We start from the raw sequence: 25,671 nt of genomic DNA, 5'->3' as shown, positions 1-25,671 counted from the left end.
CAGCATTAGTTATTTAGTGCCTTTATAGTATGCCATTACACTTCTTCTAGGATCTTTATCTAACATTTTTCACCTTCTCTTGCATCTTTTTTTTTTTTAATACAAATGGGAGTATATTTTATTCCCTCCCTGAACCAAGTCTGATGAGAGTAAGGTTGCAACAATGCCCACCCCTCCCTTCTTTCCCTCTGTTGTAATGGGTTCTTTTTGTGCCTCTTCCTTGGATAAAATTAACCCCATTCCACCTCTCCCTTGCTCTCTTCCCCCAGTCTTCTTTTATTCTGTCTCTTAAGTTTCTTTATATCATCACATCAAAGTTGATTTAATAACAATACCTTTACAGAGATACAGATCTCAAGAGTTAAAAGTATTATCCTCCCTCATATGGACTCAAGTAGTTTAGTCTTTTTTTTTTTTTTTTGGTAGGGCAATGGGGGTTAAGTGACTTGCCTAAGGTCACACAGCTAGTAAGTATCAAGTGTCTGAGGCTGGATTTGAACTCAGGTCCTCCTGAATCCAAGGCCAGTGCTTTATCCACTGAGCTACCTAGCTGCCCCAACTCAAGCTGTTTAACATCATTGAACAACCCTTTTCTCCCTCTTGTTTACCTCTTTATATTTCTCTAGAGTCTTGTATTTGGAGATCAAATTTTCTGTTCATTTCTGGCCTTTTTCTCAGGAAGCCGTGGAAGTCCCCTAGTTCATTGAACGTCCATCTTTTCCTCTGAAAGAGAATGCTCATTTTTTCTGGGTAGTTGATCCTGGGTAGTAATCTAAGTTCCTTTGCCTTCCTGTATATCTTATTCCAAGCCCTGTGATCCTTTAATATTGAAGCTGCCAGGTCCTGTGCAATCCTTACTGTGGCTCCATGGTATTTAAGTGGTTTCTTTCTGGCTGCTTGGAGTATTTTCTCCTTCACCTGATAATTCTGGAGTTTGGCTACTATATTCCTTGAAGTGTTCCTTTTGGGGTCTCTTTCAGGAGGTGTTTGGTGGATTCTTTCAATGATGATTTTATCCTCTGATTCTACAATTTAAGGGCAGTTCTCCTTGATAATTTCCTGGAATATGGTGTCTAGACTCTTTTCTTGATCATGGCTTTCAGGTAGTCCAATAATTCTCAGATTATCTCTCCTGGACCTATTTTCTAGGTCAGTTGTTTTTCCAATGAGGTATGTCACATTTTCTTCTATTTTTTCAGTCTTTTGATTCTGCTTGTCAGATTCTTGTTGTCTCATGGAGTTATCAGCTCCCATCTGCTCAATTTTAATTTTTAAGGCCTTATTTTCCACAGTAAGCTTTTGCACTTCTTTTTCTGTTTGGCTAATTTTTTCTCTCATTTGGCCAATTGTATTTTTTAAGGAATTGTTTTCCTCAGCCATTTTTTGTGCTTCTTTTTGTAGTGTAACTCTCATTTCTCTTATTTCTTTTTCCATTTTTTCTTCTACCTCTCTTATTTGATTTTTTTTTTTTGGTGAGGCAATTGGGGTTAAGTGACTTGCCCAGGGTCACATAGCTAGTAAGTGTTAAGTGGCTGAGGCTGGATTTGAATTCAGGTCCTCCTGAATCCAGGGCCAGTGCTCTATCCACTGCACTACCTAGCTACCCCTCTTATTTGATTTTTTTTTTTTTTTGGTGAGGCAATTGGGGTTAAGTGACTTGCCTAGGGTCACACAGCTAGTAAGTGTTAAGTGTCTGAGGCCGGATTTGAACCCAGGTACTCCTGACTCCAGGGCCGGTGCTCTATCCACTGGGCCACCTAGCTGCCCTCTTATTTGATTTTTAAAAGCCTTTTTGAGCTCTTCAAAGATGGTTTTTTTGGTCTTATGACAAGATCATCTTCCCTCTTGAGTCTTCACTTGTGGGCATTTTGACTAACTCATCTTGCATCTTTAAGATATCCTTTTCTAGTAGTTCCTTCCATCTACAGACATGTCCAAATATCCCTTTATCTTTAAAATCTTTCATTAGTGCTTTAAAGGAAGGTAAGACCAGGTTAGGTGACTTACCCAGGGTCACATAGCTAGTAAATGTCTAAAGTAAGATTTGAGCTCATTTCCTCCTGACTCCAGAGCCAGTACTCTATTCACTGTACCACCTTATATATCTTGCCATTGGACCTAGATGGCTCTGGAAGAGCGAGTGAGGTTGGTGACCTTGCACATCCCTCCCTCACTTAAATCCAATTCACTGTCAGTCATGATATCACCCCAATGTCATGGCCCTCTTAGAGAATGAGAACGAAGGACAAACAACAAGAAGACCAGGTAGCAGAGGAATTATTAGAATTTATCATGTTCCAGTAAACACAGTGACAGGAATGCTAACATTCAGAATTATTTGAGACTAGTGAGAGAAGTTAAGTAAAACACAAAAGAGTAGTGGGTTAAAGAACTTCTAAATTAGAAGAATTCAAAACTGACTGCAGGCTAGATTTAGAGAATCTCAAGTAGAGTATACTTGAAATCTCTGCTTGGCCATTTGCTATTTAACATTTTTATCTGTGACTTGGATCAGAATTTCAGATGACACAAAATTGCAGGGCATGGGTAACAAATTAGATGACATTCAGACTCAAAGTTCTTGCCAGGCTGGAAAAAAAGGACTGAATCTAATAAGGTAAAGTTCATTAGAGATAAATCTAAAGTATTGTACTGGTTACAAAGAAAATCAACTTCAAAGGGATAAAATTAAAGAGGTATTTATATACAAATCAAGCATTTATTAAGCATTTACTATGTGTTTGTCACTGTACTAAGTATTGGAGTTAGAAAAAAAGACAAAAACAGTCCATCACAGTCTAATGGGGAGACAGTATGTAAGCAATTGTATACAAACAAGATACACACAGTGTAAATGGGATATAATCTTAGAGGGAAGGCATCAGCATTAAGGAGGATGAGGAAAGAGTTCTTGCAACTTTAACTGAGACTTCAAGAAAACCAGGGAAGCCAGGAGGTGGAAACGATGAGGGTGATGTAGAAGGCAAAAAAGGGTTAATAGAAAAATATAAGACCCAAGCTCTACTACAGATATTAGCTCTAAAAGGGAGTCAGATCCCAGTTAATGGATAACTTATGTTAGGTTCTCATACCCATAGTGATCAACATTCATAACGGACCAGAACAGGTCATGTCAAAATAACAATAAAGGAAAAGACAACCTATAGAAAAACACAATCTTAAGCAGAGTTCAGAAGCCCTACAAAACCTACACTGACCAAAGCAACAGCATTCTGAGCCAAGGGAGCAGGTCCAAGTACACCAAGATCACCAAGATAGCGACCCTCCTGTGACCCAGGCTGAGGCATTTAATCTTCTTTTGATAGAGACTGGTCATTAAACACTGATCAAAGCTAATTGGCTAGCATCATTCAATTCCATTGGTTGACATGACCTGAAGGTGATCCAAATTAAAATGAGCTCTACCTCATTTTAACCTAATGACCTAATGGGAGAGACCCTCTGGCAAAGGGTGAAGTCCAGTTTTAGGTGTGGTTTAATCCCATCAGCTCAGTTTAGCTAGACAAAAGAATCTATCTCCATTTCTTTTGTTCACCTGGGTTCATCCCAGGCAGGGGCTCAACTTTCTGGGGTTTGGGGGAGAAAGCAACTAACTGGGTCTTTGGCTCCCCAAGAAATTCATTATTAATAATTATTTTTTCACATTTCTATCTTTATTTTGTTTTCTGTTTCTAACAAATCTGAATACATTTCATGTATAATTTCTTGAAATATAGTATCCAGGCCTTTTTGTTATGATTTTTAGGTAGTCTGATGCTTCTAAGATCTTATGTCCTTCTTCTGGTTTACTTCCCCTATTTAAAAATTTTTCCTTAATAGTTTATGTTGCCTTGTGGAACTTAAGTTTTAGAGAGTTTAATCCTAGGATAAGACCTACTTCTGTATGTTTTAAGTTATTAATCTTCCTTTTCATTCTTTCTGTCATTCCTTTTCATTCTCTCATTTCCTTTAACATTGAACTTTGTATCCCTTGCTTCATTTCTTCAAGGTACTTTTGTAGTGCTTGTAGCAAGACATTTTCTTCTTCAAGGGCTTCTTTGGACTTGTGATTTACTCTTTTCTGGGTTTATATCCTGAGCCAATGTACTTTTTTTTTTAATTGACATTTTCTTCTGTTCATTATTGTCTTCAATCTGTTTCTGGATTGTGGCTTTGTGCTTGGTTCAGAGTCTGCTCTCTTTCATATTTTTTTGTTGTTGTTGTTGTTTTGTTTTGTTTTTTGCAGGGCAATGGGGGTTAAGTGACTTGCCCAGGGTCACACAGCTAGTAAGTGTCAAGTGTCTGAGGCCAGATTTAAACTCAGGTACTCCTGAATCCAGGGGCAGTGCTTTATCCACTGCGCCACCTAGCTGCCCCCATATTGTTTTTTGTTTGGTTTGTTTTATTGGTATGGGTTTTTGTTTTTTTGTCTTTTATGTAACAAACACAGATTATTCCCACTTCATGAAAGGTCTCTTGTAACAGCATAAAACAATTAAGTAACAATGATGTGGTATGGAATTAATTGATCAGATTTGATGTGGGCAAGAAATTTGGAGTCAAATTGATAATGAATTGTCCCAAAATAATTACAAGACTCCGTGACTCAGTTTCCCAAATTTTATTGCAATACTGAGGGTGATCACAGGGAGGGAACCAGAATAGTGGAAAGGTAACTCTTGAATAGTAAAAGGAAAGATAGTTATATTTATAGTATAGATAAATTGATTATCAATCTCATTATAATAATCTCCACCTTAGGGAGGTACAGGGGAGGGCTTATCCTAATTTGGAGTTCCTGGGGTCCTAAGCCAACCCCTGAAGCAGGTACCTTTTTCAGTAGAGGCGTATTTTTGAGGTTTACATGTCATAAGGTGAACTGGGGACAAATTTGGCCTTTTTCTCAACTTGCCAAGATCAGAGTGTCCCTGTGTTTTTCATAACCAAGCCTAGTTTCTGGGTATTAACATTTATCAATTAGGATTTCTATAACCTGTCTCTATGTTTTTGTTGTTGTTAGGGTCTCTGTGACCTGCCTCTTTATGTTCTTGTTGGTGGTGATTAATGTGGGTAACAAGAACCTAGGCCCTGACTTGTATTAATAAAAGCCCAAGTCTTAAGTTATCGATTAATCCCTTTCAGAGCTGGGGTCTGTAAGTTATAGCCCCTCTTGGAGCTCAGATCTAAACTACTAGAGTTCAGTTCTTAGGTTTTTCTGTTAACCCTTTTTAGATGCTATTGATAGGTTATCTGTTAACCCTTTTAGCCTCCTCCATCAACACTAATAATAGAATGACCTAATTTTATCTCTTCATTTCTATGTTTTTAAAAACAAGTAACAAATTATTTTTTCTCTCACCCATTGGGAAGAAAGAGGAACAAATTTATTACAACATGAATATGATCAGTTAAAACAAATTCTCAACATATATCTGCATTCTAAGTCCATCAACTCTCTGCCATGCATAGTATGTTTCATCATCTGTCCCCCGGAATGAAAAAATGGTCATTGTAGCTTTCAAAGTTTGTGTTTATTGTTATTGTTCTCCTAGTTCAGCTTTTTTTCATTCTTTATTAGATTATAAAGGTCCTTGAATTGTTTGGTTTTTTATACTAATGGTTCTACTTACTTTCTTTGTCTTCCTGAAATCGTCTCTTTCCTAATTTCTTACAGGACAATAGTACTCTGTTGCATTCATGTACCATAATTTATTCAGCCTTTCTTCAATTGATGGGCATCATTTTAGTTTATAGGTTTTTTGACACTACAAAAAAAAATTGCTATAAATATTTTTGTACATAAAAGACTTTTTTTTGGTGGGGCAATGAGGGTTAAGTGACTTGCCCAGGATCACACAGCTAGTAAGTGTCAAGTGTCTGAGTCTGGATTTGAACTTAAGTCCTCCTGAATTCAGAGCCAGTGCTTTATCCACTGTGCCACCTAGTTGCCCCCCATAAAAGACTTTTTAAAAAATCTTTTTTCGTTATAGGCCTAGCAATGAAAGGGTTAAGTGAAAGGGCACTATAACTTTTGGTGTCTAATTTCAAGTTGCTTTACAGAATGGTTGTACCCATTCACAGGTCTTCCAACAGTGCATCAATATGCCTGTTGTCCTATAGCCCCTCCAACATTTATCATTTTCCTTTTTAGTCGTCTTTGCCACTGTTATAGGTACAAAGTGAAATCTCAGAATTACTTTAATTTACGTTTTTCCAGTTAATGATTTTGTCATGTGTGAGATTTAAAATTGGATATAAGAGCATTAAACTCCCCTTTTAACTTTTCCCTTATATCTCTCCCAGACCACTAAGAAAAAGAAGCCTCTGGGCTTTAATCAGTGAGAGATTAGCTTTTATTGTTTGGGAGTTAATTAGATAACAAAAAGGTAATACCAATTAGGGAAATAGGAAAGTAGAAATACAAATGAATAATCTTAGATCTAAGCTTAGTCTATATTCCATTATAAAACTCACCAAATCCCAAAACTGCCTGCCAGGCCGAGAACCAGAGCCAACCACCAAACGTGTGTGCTGCCACAGCTAAACTGAGAAGCCAGAGTGAGTGAGAACTTCCATTACACTGTCAGTTTTTAAACTGCCATCCCGGAAGTACAGTGTGCTTGGCCAGCTCTTCAGGCAGCAGCAGGAGCATGGCCATTCGTAGCAGTCTCCTCCCCAAAAGGGCAGTCCTTGAAAAGCCGCTTCAGTAGCATGCGCTCAACTCTCAAATGATTAAGCTAAAACTTCTGGTTTTTACCACACATGGGGAAAATGGGGTAGGGGGTTTGGGAAGGGGATAGGGGTTTGGGGTAGGGATTGGAGTCCTTAGGAATTTCTCTTTAAAGAATTACACCCTCTTGCACACAAAAGCAGTTAGAACAAGATGGTAGTTTATTTAGGGCTGAGGAAAGGAAGGAAGGGAAAGGGAAACCATGAAAGAAATCCTTGGACTTCTTATGGGAAGAGAGGCATGGCACAAAGCACGTGGCTCTGAGATACCAATCTCCTCGAGCAGGAGACTGGCAGGTACTTTTATAGAGGACTGATGGGGGTGACCATCTGACTGTGGAAAGTTCCTTTAGTGAGGGAGGACCATCCCCCACTGGTGGTGGCTAGAGGAGTTGGGTGAGGAGTGGAGGATCATCCCCCACTGGTAGTGACTAGAGGAATTGAGTGAGGGGTGGCTATGTATCTCTCAAGCCATCTCTCTCTCCAGGACACAAAGGCTGCAGCCACACCCAAAGTTATCTCCCCAGGGGTAAGGGAGATCAGAATGAAGGGTGGAGGTCTGGAAGCTTATCTCTCTAGGCATATCTGTCTTCTGGTTTAGTTTCTCAAAGAGAAGATTCCTTGGTGTGCCCCAGAGAACTTCTGGGATGCTCTGCACCCTCAGCAATTCTTAGGAATTGCTCTTTAAAGAATTACACCTTCTCGCACACAAATCCAATTAGAATGAATAATAGTTTATTTAGGGTGCTAGGGAAAGGAAACCAAGAGAGAAATCTTTGGACTTCTCATGGGGAAAAGGCATGGCACAGAGGCATGGCTCTGAGATATGTCGTGGGGAAAATGGGATAGGGGGATAGGGGTAGGGGTTTGGGGTCCGTAGGAATTCCTCTTTAAAGAATTACACCCTCTTGCACACAAAAGCAATTAGAATAAGATGGTAGTTTGTTAGGGGCAGGGGAAGGGAAAGGAAACCAAGAGAGAACTCCTTGGACTTCTTCTCATGGGGAGATGGCATGGCACAGAGCATGGCTCTGAGATACCAATCTCCTCAAGCAGGAGACCGGCAGGTACTTTTATAGAGAACTGGTGGGGGTGACCATCTGACTGTGGAAAGTTCCCTTAGTGAGGGAGGACCATCCCCCACTGGTGGTGGCTGGAGGAGTTGGGTGAGGGGTGACTACAGATCTCCCAAGCCATCTCTTCTGGACACAAAGGAAGCCGACACACCTAATCTTATCTCCCCAGGGTTGAGGGAGACTAGAATGAAGGGTGGGGTCCTGGCTGGTTCCACTTATCTCTCTAGGCACGTCTGTCCTCTGGTTTAGTTTCTCTAGGAGAAGGTTCTTTGAATGTGCCCCAGAGAACTTCTGGGGTGCTATGGGCCCCTAACAGATATTTATCTCCTTGAGCAGGAGACAGGCAGATACTTTTATAGAGAACTGATGGTGATGATCATCTGACTGTGGAAAGTTCCCTTATTGGGGGAGGACCATCCCCCATTGGTGGTAGCTGAGAGAAGTTGGGTATGGGGTGGCTGTACATCTTAAGCCATCCCTGTCATGCCACAAAGGCAGCAGCCACACCTAATCTTATTTCCCAGGAAGGTTGGAATGAAGGGTGGGGGTACTAGAGCTAACTCAGTCCTGATCCAGTGCCTCTTATCTCCTTAGGTGTGTCTGTCTGTCTTTTGGTTTAGTTTCTCAAGAAGAAGGTTCTTTTGATTTACCCCACAAAACTTGTGGGGTACCCAGGCCCATAACAGATGATAATTGAATCCATGATGAGATGGGATCACCAAATAAAGAATAAGAGAAGAGGGTTTAGGACAGAATTTTGTGGTATACTCATGCTAGACTGATATGAGCTGCAAGCAGTACTGAAAAGGAGTAGTCAAATTGGTAGGATGAAAACCAGGAGAGAAAAAGTGTCATAAAAACCTAGAGAGAAGAGAATACCAAAGAAACTGTCAGACACTGTCAGAAGCTAGAGAGAGGTCAAGAAGAATGAGGATTGAGGGGAAAGCCTCATTTACCCAAATAAGAGATCATTAGTACTTTTGAGGGAGCAGTTTCAATTGAATGATTAGGTCAGAAGACATAGTTTAGAGAATTAAGAATAAAGACTAAAGGAAATGGAGCTTTCTAGCGTCCTTCTCTTTTTTTGAGCAAATATTTTATTTGGTATTTTTGATACTTTAAAAAAATACTTAAACATTCCTCTGGCTGTAATACAGAGGCATGAAAGGTTCCTGCTCTGTAAATATGGAATGTAGCAACTAAAATTACTTTGGTTCCGTTCAAGTTCTTCCCCACACTTTTACCCTGGGCCTGCTATGGAGGGTAACATTTGACAGGGAGGTTTAGTTGCCCACAGAATACATGTACATGTAAGTGATGTGTTTGGGTAAAAAAAAAAAAGAAGAAAGGAAGGAAGGAAGAAAAGGATAAAGGAAGGGAACAAAGGAGGGATAGAGGAAAAAGGAAAAGAAAAGATGTCTTTATAAAGGAATTTAGCTACTCATGGGTGGAAATATGGGATGATAATTAGCTAGTATAGCTTGATCAAATGAGATTTTTTGTTTATTTGGTTTTTTGGATATGGATTTTTGGATATTTTTTTAAGATGTGAGGGAAAAATCCATCCTCTTCTCAATAATTCTCAGAAACTCAGCAGTGAAGTGACAAAGGCTTTATTTTCTTCTCATGAGAAGGAGGCACCCTAGTGTGCAGCTAGTGGGTGCCCAGAAAGGGGGCTTGAAGGCCCTGTTTTATACCCTAGTCCCTAATGCGAATGGACCCTCCCCCTTTTCATCACTGGTGGGGGGGTTACAATCTACGCACAAAAACTAGCTAATCAGAACGCAGTATTCCCACCCCTCTTCCTTGTATGGACAGAACTCTGGAGCGGAACTTATTGAGACCAGGGCTCCTTGAACCATGTGACCTTGCTAACCTGAGGGGGAAGAGGAGATCTGAGACCTTTGTCCTACAAACAGGTCAGGGGGAGTATGACTGACTGTTGTATCCACATTGAGAGGAGACAACTACCCATTTCTCACAGATAACAAGCATTTTTGGGGAAAAAAGATAACAAGCATTTTGTAGGTAGTAGAGAAGCAGTCAGTAGAAAGGGAGAGATTGAAGATAAGTGAAAGGATGGGGAGAGTACAGTGGTATATCTGCTAAAGGAGACAGGATGGAATGGCCACCTCTTCATGTGATAAAAGTGAAGAGGAAGATTGTGTCTGAAGTCGTCTTAGGGATGTGAGATAAAGAGGAGGAAGAAAGAGGTGGCAGACAAATGATCTCAATTTTTTTGCCATTAAAATATGAGGCAAGGTTCTCAGTTGAGAAGGAGGAGCTATTGGAGGCTTGGGGAGGGATGAAAAGGTTTGGAAGAGCTTCTGTGGTGTATGAGATAGTGAATTAATTAGGGAGATATAAAAGAATTGCCTTTCTGCAGTGAGGGTACATTTGAAATTATAACACACAAATTTGTATGGGACCTAGTCAGCATTTTTTCACGATTTTTCTCCAGCTTCATTCAGCACCATCTGGGTTGGAGTGTAGGCAGTGGATAGTAGGATTGACAGGGCATCCTCAGGGGGCAGTAAGTAGAAACAGTGGATAGAATACTGGGCCTGGAGTAAGGAAGGTTTGATTTCAAATCCAGCCTCAGGGGATCCTGGTGAGCTAGTTAGGACTGGCTTTGTAACCCTGGGCTTTTTCACCTCCTTCATGCTCAGTTTCCTCAACTAAAATGGGAATAACCTACTTCCCAGTATTGTTGTGAGGATCAGATGAGATAATAATTGTAAAGTACTTAGCAGAGTGTCTGGTACATAGTAAGCACTATGTAAATGTTAGCTATTATTATTAAGGAAGTCTAGAGGAAGAAAGTAGAGTTGAACTACTTCATCAAGGGTGTCAAGAGGAGAAGGTAGGAGAGTGTCACTTGTTGGGCCTGGGAAAGAACTGAGGAATCAAGAGATTAGAAATCATGGTGTAAACAAAGACCAGAGTTTTATGATTTCAAGGCAGATGGAGAGATAGCAATCATGATCAAATAAGGGAATTTCAGACACTATAAACATGGAAGGTGATGCATCTGTGGGTAATGCCAAGATATGACTACCTTTTTTGTGGCTGAAGTGGAGTGGAGGAGTAGGTTATGTGAAACGATTAGGTTGAAGTACTCTGAACTAAGGGTATTTGAGAGAGTATCAATATGTATGTCGAAGTCCCCTAATAATGAGGAGCAGGAAATGGAGAAGAGAAAGATTATGAGCTAAGTACTGAAGTCATTGAAGAAAGAAGGAGCTTCTTTAAATATTCCTGGAGATCAGTAGGCAACAGCTTCCAGAATTTTAACTAGTAGTAGATAATGGATTAATAGCTTGATTTTATGAATGATGTTGGTAGAAAGAAAACATGGAAGTAGCAATGGGGAGCAAGGAGTATTCCATCTTCCCCATCTCAACTATTGAGTTGGGAGAAATGTGTAAAAAGTATAGTCAGTTCTGAAAAAGGGACACCAAGGAGAATGTGTCATCAAGAAGGAGCCAGGTCTTAGTGAGAACCAGAAGATATAAGTAGTGTGAAAGGATAAGAGTTAAAATGATAACATGTTTGTTGCCTATGAAGCAAGCATTCAAGAAAGCACAATGTGGCTCAAAAGAATAGTGTAGAGGAGTGAGTTGGATTGAGGAGGGATAGGAATAAAGAATTGAGCAGTGGGAGATTGTTTGAATGATGATAGACAGGGGTTCAGGATCACTTCAGTTTGATGGCGGGAAGGGTTGGAGGTGGCAGAATTTATCATTGAGGAATAAATTCAAATTTTTATTGTCCATAAGGGTTTGGCCTCAGGTTAGAGTTCTCCAGGGATCAAAGACCAGGAACTGAAGGAATGATACTGCTTCCCTTCCCCCAAAGCCAGAGACTCAGCTGGGATGGCCTTTCTCCTCTTCTCTGGGAGGAAGTAGTCTGGTGGTCAATGGAATGTTGTTTATCCTCCTGAGGCAGAAACTTGCTGCAAAGATTTTTCCTGGAAAATTGTTTCCCTTTTAAATCTTAGCTTTATTTGATTTTCCCCATCTTACTAGCATTTTTTTTTTACAATTACATGTAAATATAGTTTTCAACATTTGTTTTTGTAAGATTTTGAGTTCCAGATTTTTCTTTCTCCTTCCCTCCCCTCTCCCTAAGAGAGCAGCAATCTGATATAGGTAATACAATACAATCATGTTAAACATATTTCCACATTAGTCATGTTGTGAAAGAAGAATCAGAACAAAAGGGAAAAATCATGAAAAAGAAAAGAAAATGAAAATAGTATTCTTCAATCTGCATTCACACTCCATAGTTCTTTTCCTGGATGTAGAGAACATTTTCCATGAGTCTTTTGAAATTGGATCAGGGGTAGCTAGGTGGTTCAGTGGATAAAGCACTGGCCCCATAGCCCTGCTCCCCCCCCCCCCCCAAAAAAAGAAAAGAAAACAACAATTAAGGGCATGAAATGTCAAACACAACTGAAAAACAACATAAATGTCAAATGTCACTGATGTCAAGTCATAAATAAAATAATAATATAAACGATAGAAAATAACAATTTGTTTCCAGGTTTTTCTGAAATCCGCCTGCTCATCATTTCTTTTTGTTTTGTTTTGTTTTGTTTTTTAGTGAGGCAATAGGGGTTAAGTGACTTGCCCAGAGTCACACAGCTAGTAAGTGTTAAGTGTCTGAGGCCAGATTTGAACTCAGGTACTCCTGACTCCAGGGCCGGTGCTCTATCCACTGCGCCACCTAGCCACCCCACTCATCATTTCTTATAGCACAACAGTATTCTATTACATTCACATATATCTATGAGTGTGTGTGTGTGTGTGTGTGTGTGTGTGTGTGTGTGTGTGTGTGTGTGTGTGTGTGTGAGAGTGTGAGTGAGTGAGTGAGAGAGAGAAGGGCTTTATATGCCAAATAAGAGTTTGTATTTGATCTTAGGGATGATCCTAGGGCCAGTGGAAAGAACAGGCTAGATCTACACTTAAATAAAGTCTCTTTGAAGGACGGTTTGGAGACTAGAGGCAGGGAGTTCAAGTAGGAGACCATTTGCAGTAGTCTAAAAAAGAATTATTGTAGGCTTTAATACAGGGTGGGTGGTAGAATATGTAAGTGAAGAGAATCTAACATGAAAAATGTAGAGGTAGAATATACTCATATTTAATATTTTAATATTTATATAGCACTCACTGTGCCAAGCACTGTGCTAAGTGTTTTACAATTATTATCTCATTTGATCCTCACAACAACCTTGGGAGGTAGGTGCTATTATTATCCCCATTTTACAGATGAGGAAACTAAGATGGACAGAGTAACTTCCTGAGCTGGATTTGAACTCAGACCTGTTGAAATATATTGGGTAAGTGACAGTGAGGAGTTAAGAACAATGCTAAGGTTATGAACGTAAATGATTGGAAGGATCACAATAGCCTTGACAGAAATTAGGAATGTTTGAAATTAGTATGGCTTTTAGGAGAAAATATAATGGGTTTTGTTTTGGACATGCTGAGTTTGAGAAGGCTATGGAATATCCAATTTGAAATGCCCATAAGTAGTTCGTGATACTTGACTCAAGTTTAGGAGAAAGAGTAGAGCTGATGAGGTCACCAAGAACAGGGCCTTGGCATACACCGCCAAGCAGGTATGAAGAAAGCCAGAAAGATGGCATGTTACAAAAACCAGAAAGGATAGAATATTCAAAAAGTATGGTCGTCAATGCAAATGCCACTGAGATGTCAAAAAGGATGAGGACTGAGAAAAAAGCCATTGTATTTGACAAATAACAATCATTGGTAACTTTAGAGAGAAAATTTTCATTTGGTGGATGAATTCAGAAACCACAGGGTTGAGAAGAGGGTAAGGTGAAAGAAAGTGTACACTTTTTCTAGGAGTTATGTTGAGAAAAGGAAGAAAAATATAGGACAATGGCTTGAAGATATGATAAAATTGAAGAGGTTTTTCTTTTAATTTTTGGGGGGGGGTGAGGCAATTGGGGTTAAGTGACTTGCCCAAGGTCACAGAGCTAGTAAGTGTTAAGTGTCTGAGGCCAGATTTGAATTCAGGTCTTCCTGAATCCAGGGCCTGTGCTCTATCCACTGCGCCACCTAGCTGCCCCAAGGTTTTTCTTTTAAAGATGAGATTTTGATCTTTTGGTAAACTGCAAAGAAGGAAATAGTAGATGTGGGAGATTGAATATAATCAAGAGAAAATACAAATAAAAGAAAGGTTAAGTTTGAGAAGAATGCACATTGTTAGCTTAAAAGAATAGTAAGTACATATCTTGGGTAAATGTTTTAAAAGAATGATAAACTGGGCCCAGAATCGAATAGTTGGAAGATAATGAGTATACCATTTAGAGCTAAAAAAAATTTATCTAGAATAAAGCTTCTTAAACTGTGGGTCAGGATCACATACCTGAATGTGAAGGTTGCAAAAAATTTGGCAATAGTAAAAGGTTATCTATACATATTTTATATATCTATGTACTTGGGGTCATGTAAAAATTTCTCAGGTCAGGGGCAGCTAGGTGGATAAAGCACCAGCCCTGGATTCAGAAGGACCTGAGTTCAAATCCAGCCTCAGACACTTAACACTATTTATTTATTTGTTTGTTTGTTTGTTTGTTTGTTTTTGTGGGGGCAATGAGGGTTAAGTGACTTGCCCAGGATCACACAGCTAGTAAGTGTCAAGTGTCTGAGGTCACATTTGAACTCAGGTCCTTCTGAATCCAGGGCCAGTGCTCTATCCATTGTGCCCCTCACTTAACACTTGCTAGCTGTGTGACCCTGGGCAAGTCACTTAATCCTCATTGCCCCCCCCCCCAAATTCTCAGATCACACAGGCGACTCTAAATCCAATGCTCTTTTTGCTAGGCTGTATTAGGAAAACTGAACCTTGCTTTTAATGATCCTAAATTACATAATATAGGAGAAGCTTTTTTTTTTTTAGCACCAATCCTAATGATGTTTGGAGAAGCTTCTCCTGCTTGTGAAGCATGTAAACACAACTCAAGATTAATTAAAGATATAAGCAATTCAAAACACAAGCAAAAGAAATATGTGTAGTTGTAAGTATGTATGGTAATAAGCCTATAGCATATTACCACCAATGATTTGCCGTCAATAAATGTCATAAAAGACATCAACAGACTGGATGACTGCAAAAGGAACCAGAAGAAGGCTTCCTGTTATGTTTTCTATAAATCTTCAATAGAGGTTCAATAACCAGACATAGACAAGGACTTCCTAGGATAAGAAGGCATGGATGAGTTGAAGTCAGCACCTCTGGAGGAAACATACACTGATGACATCACATATCTCTTAAATTATATATTGGACACTTCTTTATTGTAGTTCTATTCCTCCATTTATTTTTTTTTTTTGGTGAGCCTTAAGATTATAGTTATTGGCTGTAAAGAGCGTGTGTGTGTGTGTGTGTGTGTGTGTGTGTGTGTGTTTGTGTACAACTCTTTTGGGGGTCATTTAAGGTTAACTACATTTAATTTTAATCATATTTCTAATTAAGTGTTTTGCCTACTTAAAAATAACTTAATACAAAAATAATTTCCTGATTTATGTGAACTTCTTAAATAGGGACCTTGGATAATTCATGTTGGAAAACATATTTCTTTAAATAAACTGGTTTGGAATACGACTTTGAATCTGATAAAAAAATCTTTTAAATTCATATTGTAGCTTGGTAATTAATAACTCTTCCCTTTGGTCTTAAACCCAACGGATACATTTTAATTTTACTTGTTAAAGATTTGTAAAATTTTGTATAACTTCTTTCACTTTCTTTACCACTGGTTGGTTCTATTCTCTCTTTTTCTTGCCTTCTGAATTCCTTTCTTTCCTTTCCTGTAGGCCCTGATGTTCTTTACATCGGCCCTCTGAAAGGTGAGCCTTACTACAATAAATCTCCTTGTTCTTTGTTAACTGCTGCTATCCTCTTGACTTCCATTCTGATTCTTTTAAACGTTCTTTCCAGAATTCTGAACAACTTAGTTCTGTTTTTAAGGTTTTGCCTACTTACATGTTAATAATAAGTAAGTATAATTAGATTTCAGATATTTTTAAGACTGGTAAAATAGTTTGACTTTGGGGAAAAAATTAATATTCTATAAACATTTGTGAATAATCAGTGCTGAAACTTAAAATTCTATTTCTCTTATTAGGAAGCATATATTCAAGCCCAGGACTCTATAGTAAGACAATGACACCAACTTATGATGCTCATGATGGAAGCCCTTTGTCACCAACTTCAGCTTGGTTTGGTGATAGTGCTTTATCAGAAGGCAATCCAGGTATACTTGCTGTCAGTCAGCCAATCACGTCACCAGAAATCTTGGCAAAAATGTTCAAACCGCAAGCTCTTCTTGATAAGGCAAAAATAAATCAAGGGTAAGTTAAAATGATAAGATGATAAAATTTTCCTTGCATAGGAATTAAAATGTTTTAATAATTCTGACTTTTCGGAGCAGCTAGGTGGCACAGTGGATAAAGCACCGGCCCTGGATTCAGGGTGACCTGAGTTCAAATATGACTTCAGACACTTGACACTTACTAGCTCTGTGACCCTGGGCAAATCACTTAACCCCCAATGCCCTGGAAAACAAAAAAACAAAAAACAACAACAAAAACACCAGATTTGGTGGGAGCAACTAGGTGGCACAGTGGATAAGGCACTGGCCCTGGAGTCAGGAGGACCTGAATTCAAATCCGGCCTTAGACACTTGACACTAGCTGTGTGACCCTGGACAAGTCACTTAACCCTCATTGCCCCACCAAAACAAATAAACAACCTAGGGGCAGCTAGGTGGCGCAGTGGATAGAGCACCGGCCCTGGATTCAGGAGGACCTGAGTTCAAATCCGGTATCAGACACTTAATACTTACTAGCTGTATGACCCTAGGCAAGTCACTTAACCCCAATTGCCTCACCAAAAAAAAAACCCAAAACCCCACAAAAAAACCCAACCCCCACACAAAAACAAAAACAGGGGCAGCTAGGTGGCGCAGTGGATAGAGCACTGGCCCTGGATTCAGGAGGACCTGAGTTCAAATTCGGCCTCGGACACTTAATACTTACTAGCTGTGTGACCCTGGGCAAGTCACTTAACCCCAATTGCCTCACTAAAACTAAAACAAAAACAACAACAAAAAACCAAATGATTCTGACTTTTCATTGTCTTTGTTGTTCATTTACAGATGGCTGGATTCATCAAGATCTCTCATGGAACAAGATGTGAAGGAAAATGAAGCCTTACTACTCCGATTCAAATATTATAGCTTTTTTGACTTGAATCCAAAGGTACTAAGAATTTTTTTGAAAGGGAAGTTATTTTATGTGCTTTTTAAAATGCAAAACAGATTTTACAATTCAAGTCTTAAACTGTGCTTTTAGTGTTTAAAAACACACACACAAAAAAAACACAACAAAACCAATTTCTAAAAATTTCATTGATAGAGTTTTTTTACTTCATCTCCATTTCCTAATTCATATTGTATCCACTGTCATCCTACTCAGCCATTCATTATTATAAAAAAGGAAAAAGGAAAAACAATTTCAGCAAAACTAACCAAGTCTGACAATACCTGCTGACAAAGAAGGGAAGGAGATTCGTTCTTATTTTTTCCCCCTTAGAATCAAGCTTGGCCATGATTTTACAACATTTGGGGTTTTTTTAATTTAATTTTTAATTTTTTGAGTCTGATTTTTTAAAATTTTATTTTTATTATCAGTTCCAAATTTTCTCCTTTTCATCCCTTTTCCTACGCATTAAGAAGGCAAGAAATACAATACCCATTATACAAATGAAGCCATGCAAAGCATTTCTGCATTAGCCATATTCTAAAAATCAAAAGCCAGAAAAATAAAGGAAAAAAATAATGCTTTATTTAGCTCTCTGAGTTCATTAATTCTCTATCTGGATGTGGAGAGCATTTTATATCGTGGATCCTTTGGAGTTGTAGTAGATTAAACCTACTAAGTCTTTCACTGTTGATTATTTTTACAATATTGCAGTTACTGCATAGATTATTTTTCTAGTTCTGCTTACTTTACTTTGTATCAGTTCATATAACGCTTTTCAGAATTTTCTGAAACCATCCCATTCATCGTTTTTTATATACATAACAATATTCCATTGCATATGTGCCATAACTTTTTCAGCCATTCCCCAATTAATATGAACATCCTCTCAGTTTTCAATTCTTTGCCTCCACAAAAGAGTTGCTACAAGTATCATTATGCATATTGGTCCTTTTCCTCTGATATCCTTGGAGTATAACTAGTAGTAATATTGCTGGGTCAAAAGGCATGCACAATTTTATAGCCCCTTTGGCATAGGGTTTTTTTGTTTTGTTTTGTTTTGGTTTTTTGTGAGGCAATTGGGGTTAAGTGACTTGCCTAGGGTCACACAGCTAGTAAGTGTTAAGTATCTGAGGTTGGATTTGAACTCAGGTCCTTCTGACTCCAGGGCTGGTGCTCTATCCACTGTACCGCCTAGCTGCCCCCTTTTGGCATAGTTTTAAATTTTTCCAGAATGGTTGGATCAGTTCACAGCTCCACCAGCAGTTCATTAGTGTAATTATTTTCCCCTCATCCCCTCCAGCATTTGTCATTTCTGATAGTTATGAGTTTGTGCTTCAGAGGTGTTTTCATTTCCATTTCTCTAATTATTGGTGATTTAGAAAATTCTTTCCTATAACTGTTTGGTTTTTTTTTGCTGGGCAATGGGGGTTAAGTGACTTGCCCAGGGTCACACAGCTAGTAAGTGTCAAGTGTCCGAGGTCAAATTTGAACTCAGGTCCTCCTGAATCCAGGGCTGGTGCTTTGTACTGTGCCACCTAGCTGCCCCTCCTATGACTATTGATAAATTTAATTTCTTCCTTTGAAAACTGCCTGTTCATATCCTTTGACCATTTATCAAATTGGTGAATCATAAGTTTGATTCCATTCCCTATATATTTGAGAAATGAGACCTTTATCAGAGAAACTTGCTCCAAATTTTTTTCCTCAATTTCCTGATTTTCTTCTTTTAGTTTTATTTGTGAAAAAAATATCCATTTTTTTTCAATCAGCAAAAATTTGCCTCACTTTCTTCCTCCTCTCACAGTTGAGAAAGAACAAAACCCCCGCTACAGACATGTATAGTTTGATAAAACACCTTTCTAAATTGGTTATGTCAAAAAAATATGTCTCATAAAAATATGTCCCTCTTTACCTCTGTCAAGAGGTCGGTAGTTTATTTAATCCTGAGTCTTCAGGAATTGTGGCTGAACAGAGTTTCTAAGCCTTTCAGGATTGACTGTCTTTATACTATATACAGCTATATATAACGTTCTCCTGATTCTGCTCACTTAACTCTACAATTTATCAAGTTTCTCAGAAAATATTTCTTAAAGTACAAATAGTATAGTTTATGTGGGAATAAGTTATTCTTTCTTTGAAAACAATTGTATTTATAGTGGTTCTGTTATAATTTTTATAGGGAGTATAGAATTTTAAAGTTAATATTACATGCTTACATACCTAGGCTAAGACAAATTCTCAAAAAATTTTATATCAGGGGGCAGCTAGGTGGCGCAGTGGATAAAGCACTGGCCCTGGATTCAGGAGCACCTGAGTTCAAATCTGGCCTCAGACACTTAACCAGCTGTGTAACCCCGGGCAAGTCACTTAACCCTCATTGTCCCATGCCCCCCTGACCCCCCCAAAAAAATTATATCAATTTCATTTCAAATTCCTACTACTACAGAATGCTGATTTTTATGAAGTTATTTTTTCTATAGTCATTCAAAAACCACTTATGAAACTGAAGTTGTATTGCAAAAGCAAAAATTTATTATGCTTCTGTTCAACTAGTGAAAACATAATTTGAGGAAATTATCCCTTCTGTCAAATGCCAGAATTTTGTTTTTCCCACAAAATGTGAATTAGAGCCAAATAACAGAATCTGGCTTATTTATTACTTATTACATTTGTATACTTCACAATCATTCTAGAAGGATCCTTCTTCCTCTCATCACCCCTACCTTTACCAATTAAAGCAACTAGACTCATTTTAGTCAGTTTTTACTAAAGTAGACTAGACCTGTAATTTTATTGGTTTAGGGAAATCTTGGTGAATTAATTCCTCCCAATGAAGATCTACAACTCTTCTGAAATTTACAGTCTTAGAGATTCACCTGGGTCATCTAGAAGTTAAGAGACTTACCAAAAGTCCTATAGCTAGTATATGTTTCAAAAGCAGGGCTTAAACCAATTTCTTTCCTATTCCAAAACCAACTCTATCTACTGTGAGTCTGTTTCACTAACATGGGTATATACAAATGTGATACTAGAACTGCAATTCAGAGAATACCTAAATTATACATATACTTGCAAAAATAAGATAAAATATATTAATTTGTGGTTTTATTAATGTTGGTGATAATTTTGATTAATGAGACATGTTGGGTTTTTTTAAAGTATATATTCTTTTTTTTTTTAGTGAGGCAATTGGGGTTAAGTGACTTGCCCAGGGTCACACAGCTAGTAAGTGTTAAGTGTCTGAGGCCAGATTTGAACTCCGGTACTCCAGACTCCAGGGCCGGTGCTCTATTCACTGCGCCATCTAGCTGCCCCTGAAGTATATATTCTTAAAATTAAAAATGACTGACAAAAAATAATTTTACTCAATTGGGAGGGGCACATAGCATTGTATTCAATTAACACCAAAGTCATTTTTGACAGAATTAAATTTATATACACATACTTAGGTAAATTTATATACAAACATACATGTACACATGTGCAAAAATTGCAGGAAAATATATTCCTATATTCATATTCTAAAATGAAATTGCTTTTAAAATATTATTCTTTAGTGATATGATTGAATAGATCAATGTACTTATAGCCCATGTTCTGATTAGTTACAATGTTTTCAGTTTTCAAGGTCCTGTCTCTGCTTTTTCACAGTTTGACTTTACATTTTTCCATGGAGTCATTATCAGCTTTCACTCATGGAAAAAAATGATAAACTAAAGCTAAAATTTAAAAAGGTATAACAAGTTTTAAAACAACTAATAATGACTTTTAAAGCCAATTTCGACATTTTTTTACAGAAAGACAAGTGGGGTACATATACATATATCAGGAAACTGAATTTTTAACATTTCAAATGGTTTGTATTGAATAAAAATCAAAGAAAACTTTTGGATATAAAAGTAAGTGTTGATGTTGACAATTTTTTTTCATATTTTATACATTTTCTTTTAGTATGTCCAGTCTTTACACATACCCAAACCTAACAAAGTACATTCTCGCCAGAAGAATTAGTCTATCAATTGTTAACAGAAAGAAGGAACACATATCTTTGAACTTCTTAATGGCTTTTTAGAATTAGGGTTCTGAGTTATAAAATCCTGTCATACTTTTTGGGTTTAATGTACAAATGTACTTTCATTTACTGCAGTATGATGCAATCAGGATCAACCAGCTTTATGAACAGTCCAAATGGGCTATTCTCCTAGAAGAAATTGAATGCACGGAAGAAGAAATGATGATGTTTGCAGCATTACAGGTAGATGAGAGAAATGACTAATAATCATTCTTTGTTTTGATTTATTTTTTGAACTATAGGAATGATACAAAATACAGTGTTCCTAACCTTTTGCTATGAGAATTATAAGTAGAAACAAAAAATTGTTAAAAAATGTGTAGGATTTTAAAAAACCATTAAACTTGGCTCATTTATTTGTTTGCTGGTGTAATTTCCATAGATAGGATAGGATAGTGGTGTATAAAATATAACATGCAAATTTGACACAAATAATACATTTTAAACATTTTGTTAGATATTAATAAATCTGAAGATAAAGTTCCAAATGACTTATACTTCTGAATATAAAGTTAAGTGTTATAGGGAGTAAATTGACCTATTCATTTTGTGGTTTTACTTAGTATGCTTGGAGATGTTATTTAGTAGTTATGTAAGATATGGTGCTTTGCATGTGTGTAATACTTCACCCCAGTTTCTAAATCATTTTCACACTATTGTTAAAAGTTGTCGGGGCGGCTAGGTGGCGCAGTGGATTAAGCACCGGCCCTGGATTCAGGAGTACCTGAGTTCAAATCCGGCCTCAGACACTTGGCACTTACTAGCTGTGTGACCCTGGGCAAGTCACTTAACCCCCATTGCCCTGCCAAAAAAAAAAAAAGTTGTTACCTTTTATTATAAAACACTTAGCTAGGTGAATTCAAAAGAATATGGCCATTCTTTGCAAATAGCTGATCAGATCCTAGGGAAAATCTTACTTCATAGCAATATTTTCTACATTGAATTAAAGGTAAATCAAGAAACAAGTTTTGCCTTTCTGAAAGATGGAGAAGTCACTGTCAATTCTAAGTGTTAAGGATGGTGACCTGTTGTATAGTAATCAGGCTGCTTCCATTCTACATTCTCTTCCTGGAGATAGATAGATAGATAGATAGATAGATAGATAGATAGATAGATAGATAGATAGATAGATAGATAGATAGATAGATAGATATGTCCTGAAACTTCTATTATCTATGAAATGGGAATGATAATAGTACCTACCTCCTAGGGTTGTTTTGAGGATAAAATGAGATAATATTTACAAGCTATTTTTCATATCTTAAAATACTATATAACTGTTCTACATTATTAATATCTTTTCTCCTCCCCTTACACATTTGTGAAATGCTTTGCAAATCTTAAAGCACTGTATAAGTGCTAACTATTATAAGTTACTTGTCTGTTACTCCACCACCTCTGCTAGGCCCCCTCAAAAATACTGCCAGTAATCCTTCAGATATAGTTATGTGATAAATTTAGGGCATTCATCCTATGGATTCCTTTCTTGCCTCAAAATTCCTGAATTGATTTTAAGTTCTATTGATTTAGGAACAATTTGTAAATGAAGTTAGAGACTGAATCATAAAACATTTATATATTTTGGAAGCAAAAGCATGATATGTAGAATGGACTTACTTTGATTCTCTTAAGTATTAAGGAAATTATACCATATAACTTCTCTTTTTAGTATCATATCAATAAGCTGTCAATCATGTCATCAGAGAATCACTTGAACAACAGTGAAAAGGAAGTTGATGAAGTAGATGCTGCCCTGTCTGACTTGGAGATTACTTTGGAAGGGGGTAAAACATCAACTATTCTGGTAGGTGTGAATTTTGCTAAACAATGTAACAATTAAACAATGTAAAATTGATTATGATTACATGTAGAACTTTGCTGCATTTTATGGGACTGTCTACATATGTGTTGTATAAGAGAAAGAACACTAGCATTTGAGTAAGGAGAGACTGGGATTCAAATCTTACCTCTGACACTTTTTTCCCTTTTAGCTTGCTTTTTGTTTTTCAATTTATTTTTTCTGTCTCTTAATTTCCTGCCATGCCGATTTAAAAAACATACACAATCCAAATATTCATTATCAAGTGAAATAAAATCCATGGCCATGCCCAAAAGTGTATGCCCCATCCTGCATCTTGAGACCCACTCTTAGGAGTGGGTAGCGTGCTTCATCATTGGGCCTCCAGAATCATTGTCATTCATTCACTGCACTGATTAGAGTTCTTACTAGATATGTAACCAAGGGCTTCCCTTAACTTTTCTGAGCCTCAATAAATTCATTTGTAAACTTGAGTTTATGATACAACCTCACAAGGTTGCAATGAGATCAAATGAAAAAATAACAAAGCACTTTGCAACCTTATAGTGCTAAATAATTGCTAAGTATTATAATTGTCTTATTCTTCTCAATTTATTCCAGTGGAGTTCAGACTGAAGTGGTACTGAGAAAAGTCTGATTTTTCACTATGCAGCAGGTGGGGAAAATTGCCTGCTATTTGTAACTCAATAAAGTATGTCAGCCCATTTTCTGTAAGCTGACTGAAAGCATCTTCAATAGCAGAAAGCATAGTTTTTCTCCCGTGTCAATTTGAAAACTTTTCATTACATGTAGATTAAAGATTGTGAGGGGCAGCTAGGTGGCGCAGTGGATAGAGCACCGGCCCTGGAGTCAGGAGTACCTGAGTTCAAATCCGGCCTCAGACACTTAACACTTACTAGCTGTGTGACCCTGGGCAAGTCACTTAACTCCAATTGCCTCACTTAAAAAAAAAAAAAGATTGTGAGTATTAGGTATGACCACATCTATTTGGGGGGGGGGGCAGGGGCAATGAGGTTTAAAGTGACTTGCCCAAGGTTACACAGCTAGTAAGTGTCAAGTGTCTGAGGCTGGATTTGAACTCAGGTCCTCCTGAATCCAAGGCCAGTGCTTTATCTACTATGCCACCTAGCTGTACCCCCCCCCCCAAAATTTTTAATCTTATTGTTCTAAAGCCTTTCCAAATCTTGCCATTCTTTTATTTTAGATGTTCTTTGGACTATTGAGCAGGTGAGGAAAAAACTACTGCTTTTTGTAGTTGAATAAAAGTATTGGAATGTAAGTTTATTATTAGTAGGGTCACAGAAAGTCTCCTTGGTACAATTCCATTAACTGACAGGGCAATAAGGATGATACATAACTCATTCTGTTTCCCTCTGATTTTTGAAGCTTTTCTACACAGGGTAGAAATTGGGTATTTGTTCTAGTGACATCCATTGAAAACATTTTAAAGTTTTTATATTATATCTGGACAGTCGTGGGCAACAGTTCAGTTTTTGGTAATACTCTGATTCTAGTCCAGTTTATTGGTTGCGTTGTCAATGATATTTTGACTTATATAGTTAGTGAGTCAGTCAACATGTATTTATTTATCATGGATTCTATAGCTGGCCCTGTGCTAATTGCTGGGAATATAAAGAAAGACTAAAAGAGGCCTGGCGCTCAAGAAATATACATTCTAACATAGAGACAACTAGGTATATACAACATATAAGCAAAATAAGTGGAAGGTAATCTCAGCTCAAATTAAGAGGTTCAGATGAGGAGTAGAGCATTCTTACTTCCCTTAAGTAGATGGCCATACTCTTGAGCTAGCCATCATCCATAAATGTCTCTCCTTTATCAACTCACTGTCTCACTTTCCATAGCAGCTATTCCAAATATTTTCATCCCTCCCCAAATCCATCATGGTTTCCCTTTCCCCACTGTCTCAGCTGAGAACTTCATTTCATATTTTACTGAAAAACTTGAGGCCATTCTTCTCTCTTTGCTACTCTTTTCTCTCTAGGTTTTTAGGACACTGTTCTCTCCTACTTCTCTTCCTACATGACTATTCCTTTTCTGTCTCCTTTGCCATATCTTCTTCCAGATCACACTCTTAGGGTTCTGTTCTGGACTTTCTTCTCTTCTCCCCCTATACTTGGTAATCTCATCAACTCCCGTAGATTTAAACCATCTTTATGCTGATGATTCTTAAATCTATCTATCCTGCCCCAGACTCTGCTGACCTCTAATCTTCTGTCTCTAACTGCCTTCCAGCATTTCGAATTGGATGTCCAGTAGACAGCTTAAACTCAACATGTCCAAGATGGAACTAATTACCTTTCCCTCAAACCCTCCCCAACTCCTACCTTCCCTGTTTACTGTAGAGGGCAGCACTATCCTCTGAATTCCTCACGCCCACTATCTAGGAGTGATCTTGGACTCCTCTCTCTGTTGTCAAGGCCTTTTGATGTCACCTTTACAACATCTTTCAAATAAATACCCCCCCCCCTTCTCTTATCTGACACTTACTATTCTTGTTCAGGCCCTCATCATCTCATACCTGACTATTGTAATAGATCTGGTAGATCGCCCTGCCTCAAGTCTCTTTCCATTCTAATCCATCTTCCATTTAGACGCAAAATGATTTTCCTAAAGCACAGGTCTGATCATTTTGTTCTGGTGACTCCCTGTTGGCTC

General features: G+C 37.9%; 1 protein-coding gene across 7 annotated transcripts in view; it reads left to right on the top strand.

The window, feature by feature from the left end:
* The window catches only part of FERMT2 (FERM domain containing kindlin 2), a 129,904-nt gene that overhangs the window by 64,953 nt on the left and 39,280 nt on the right, over positions 1–25,671 (top strand). For 5 of the 7 annotated variants that reach the window (XM_043986730.1, XM_043986728.1, XM_043986729.1 and 2 more), the window contains 5 exons: positions 15,653–15,685; positions 15,964–16,189; positions 16,996–17,098; positions 21,249–21,356; positions 22,843–22,977. In XM_043986730.1, the coding sequence (XP_043842665.1) occupies positions 15,653–15,685; positions 15,964–16,189; positions 16,996–17,098; positions 21,249–21,356; positions 22,843–22,977 (605 nt within the window). The remainder of the gene's footprint in view (positions 1–15,652; positions 15,686–15,963; positions 16,190–16,995; positions 17,099–21,248; positions 21,357–22,842; positions 22,978–25,671) is intronic. The other 2 variants (XM_043986732.1, XM_043986731.1) reach the window with 1 other exon arrangement.

Source organism: Dromiciops gliroides, chromosome 2, assembly GCF_019393635.1.
Source record: "Dromiciops gliroides isolate mDroGli1 chromosome 2, mDroGli1.pri, whole genome shotgun sequence".
NCBI lineage: Eukaryota > Metazoa > Chordata > Mammalia > Microbiotheria > Microbiotheriidae > Dromiciops > Dromiciops gliroides.
Note: the sequence above shows the minus strand (reverse complement) of the source record. Positions and strands in the feature narration are given on the sequence as shown.